Source organism: Brassica oleracea, chromosome C1, assembly GCF_000695525.1.
Source record: "Brassica oleracea var. oleracea cultivar TO1000 chromosome C1, BOL, whole genome shotgun sequence".
Classification (NCBI taxonomy): Eukaryota; Viridiplantae; Streptophyta; class Magnoliopsida; order Brassicales; family Brassicaceae; genus Brassica; species Brassica oleracea.
The window spans coordinates 21340994-21341761 of record NC_027748.1 but is presented as its reverse complement, the minus strand read 5'-3'; the positions used below and the strand labels follow the sequence as shown (position 1 = coordinate 21341761).

At 42.8% G+C, this 768-nt stretch overlaps 1 protein-coding gene across 1 annotated transcript in view; it reads left to right on the top strand.

Annotated features, from left to right (window-relative positions):
• Window positions 1-768, top strand: part of LOC106300041 (high-affinity nitrate transporter 3.1-like) — a 10851-nt gene that overhangs the window by 6769 nt on the left and 3314 nt on the right. The window contains exon 2 of the mRNA XM_013736093.1: window positions 92-355. Within this exon, the coding sequence (XP_013591547.1) occupies window positions 92-355 (264 nt within the window). The remainder of the gene's footprint in view (window positions 1-91; window positions 356-768) is intronic.

Sequence of the window (768 nt, the reverse complement as noted above, 5' to 3'; positions counted from 1 at the left end):
AAACCAAATGTGGCCTTTGGGGATAGTTTGGGGTTGGGGTCATTACATACTAACATCAAGGCTGATCAATATTTAAATTATTGTATTTTAGTTTTGGATGCCGGAATTGACAAGTTGAGCATTACATGGAAGCTAAGCTCCACAGCTAAAAAGCAGGCTAATTTTACGACCATCAATGTAAATCTATGCTACGCTCCGGTCAGCCAAGTTGACAGACCATGGCGCAGGACCGAAAATGAACTTTTCAAAGACAAGACCTGCCCACACAAGATCATCACCAGGGCCTATAATAAATCATCTCAATCATTTAAATATACCCTCGACCGCGACATCCTGACCGGGACCTACTTCGTTCATACACTACAAGAAAACAGCGGTATTCTGACGGACATTTCGAAGGAAAATGAAATCCTCGGAATATCCCGAGGAATTTCCGAGGAAACACAAAATTGGGTTTCCTCGGAAGTTCCTCGGAATATACCGACGGAATTCCGAGGAAATATCAATCCGTCGGAATATTCCGAGGAAAAATGGTTTCCTCGGAAAAAACCGATGAATTCCGAGGAAATATTATAGCCGTTGGAGAGCCGTTGGGGGATTTTACAAAATTCCGAGGAAATTCCGACGAACTAGCCTTTTCCGTCGGAATTCCGTCGGAATTTCCTCGGTCTGTCGGCAGGATTTAAACTATAAATACAAGCACTCCTCTTCCTCTTCATTCACTCCATATCTTCATCCTCCCTCTTACTCTATTTACACACGAATTTG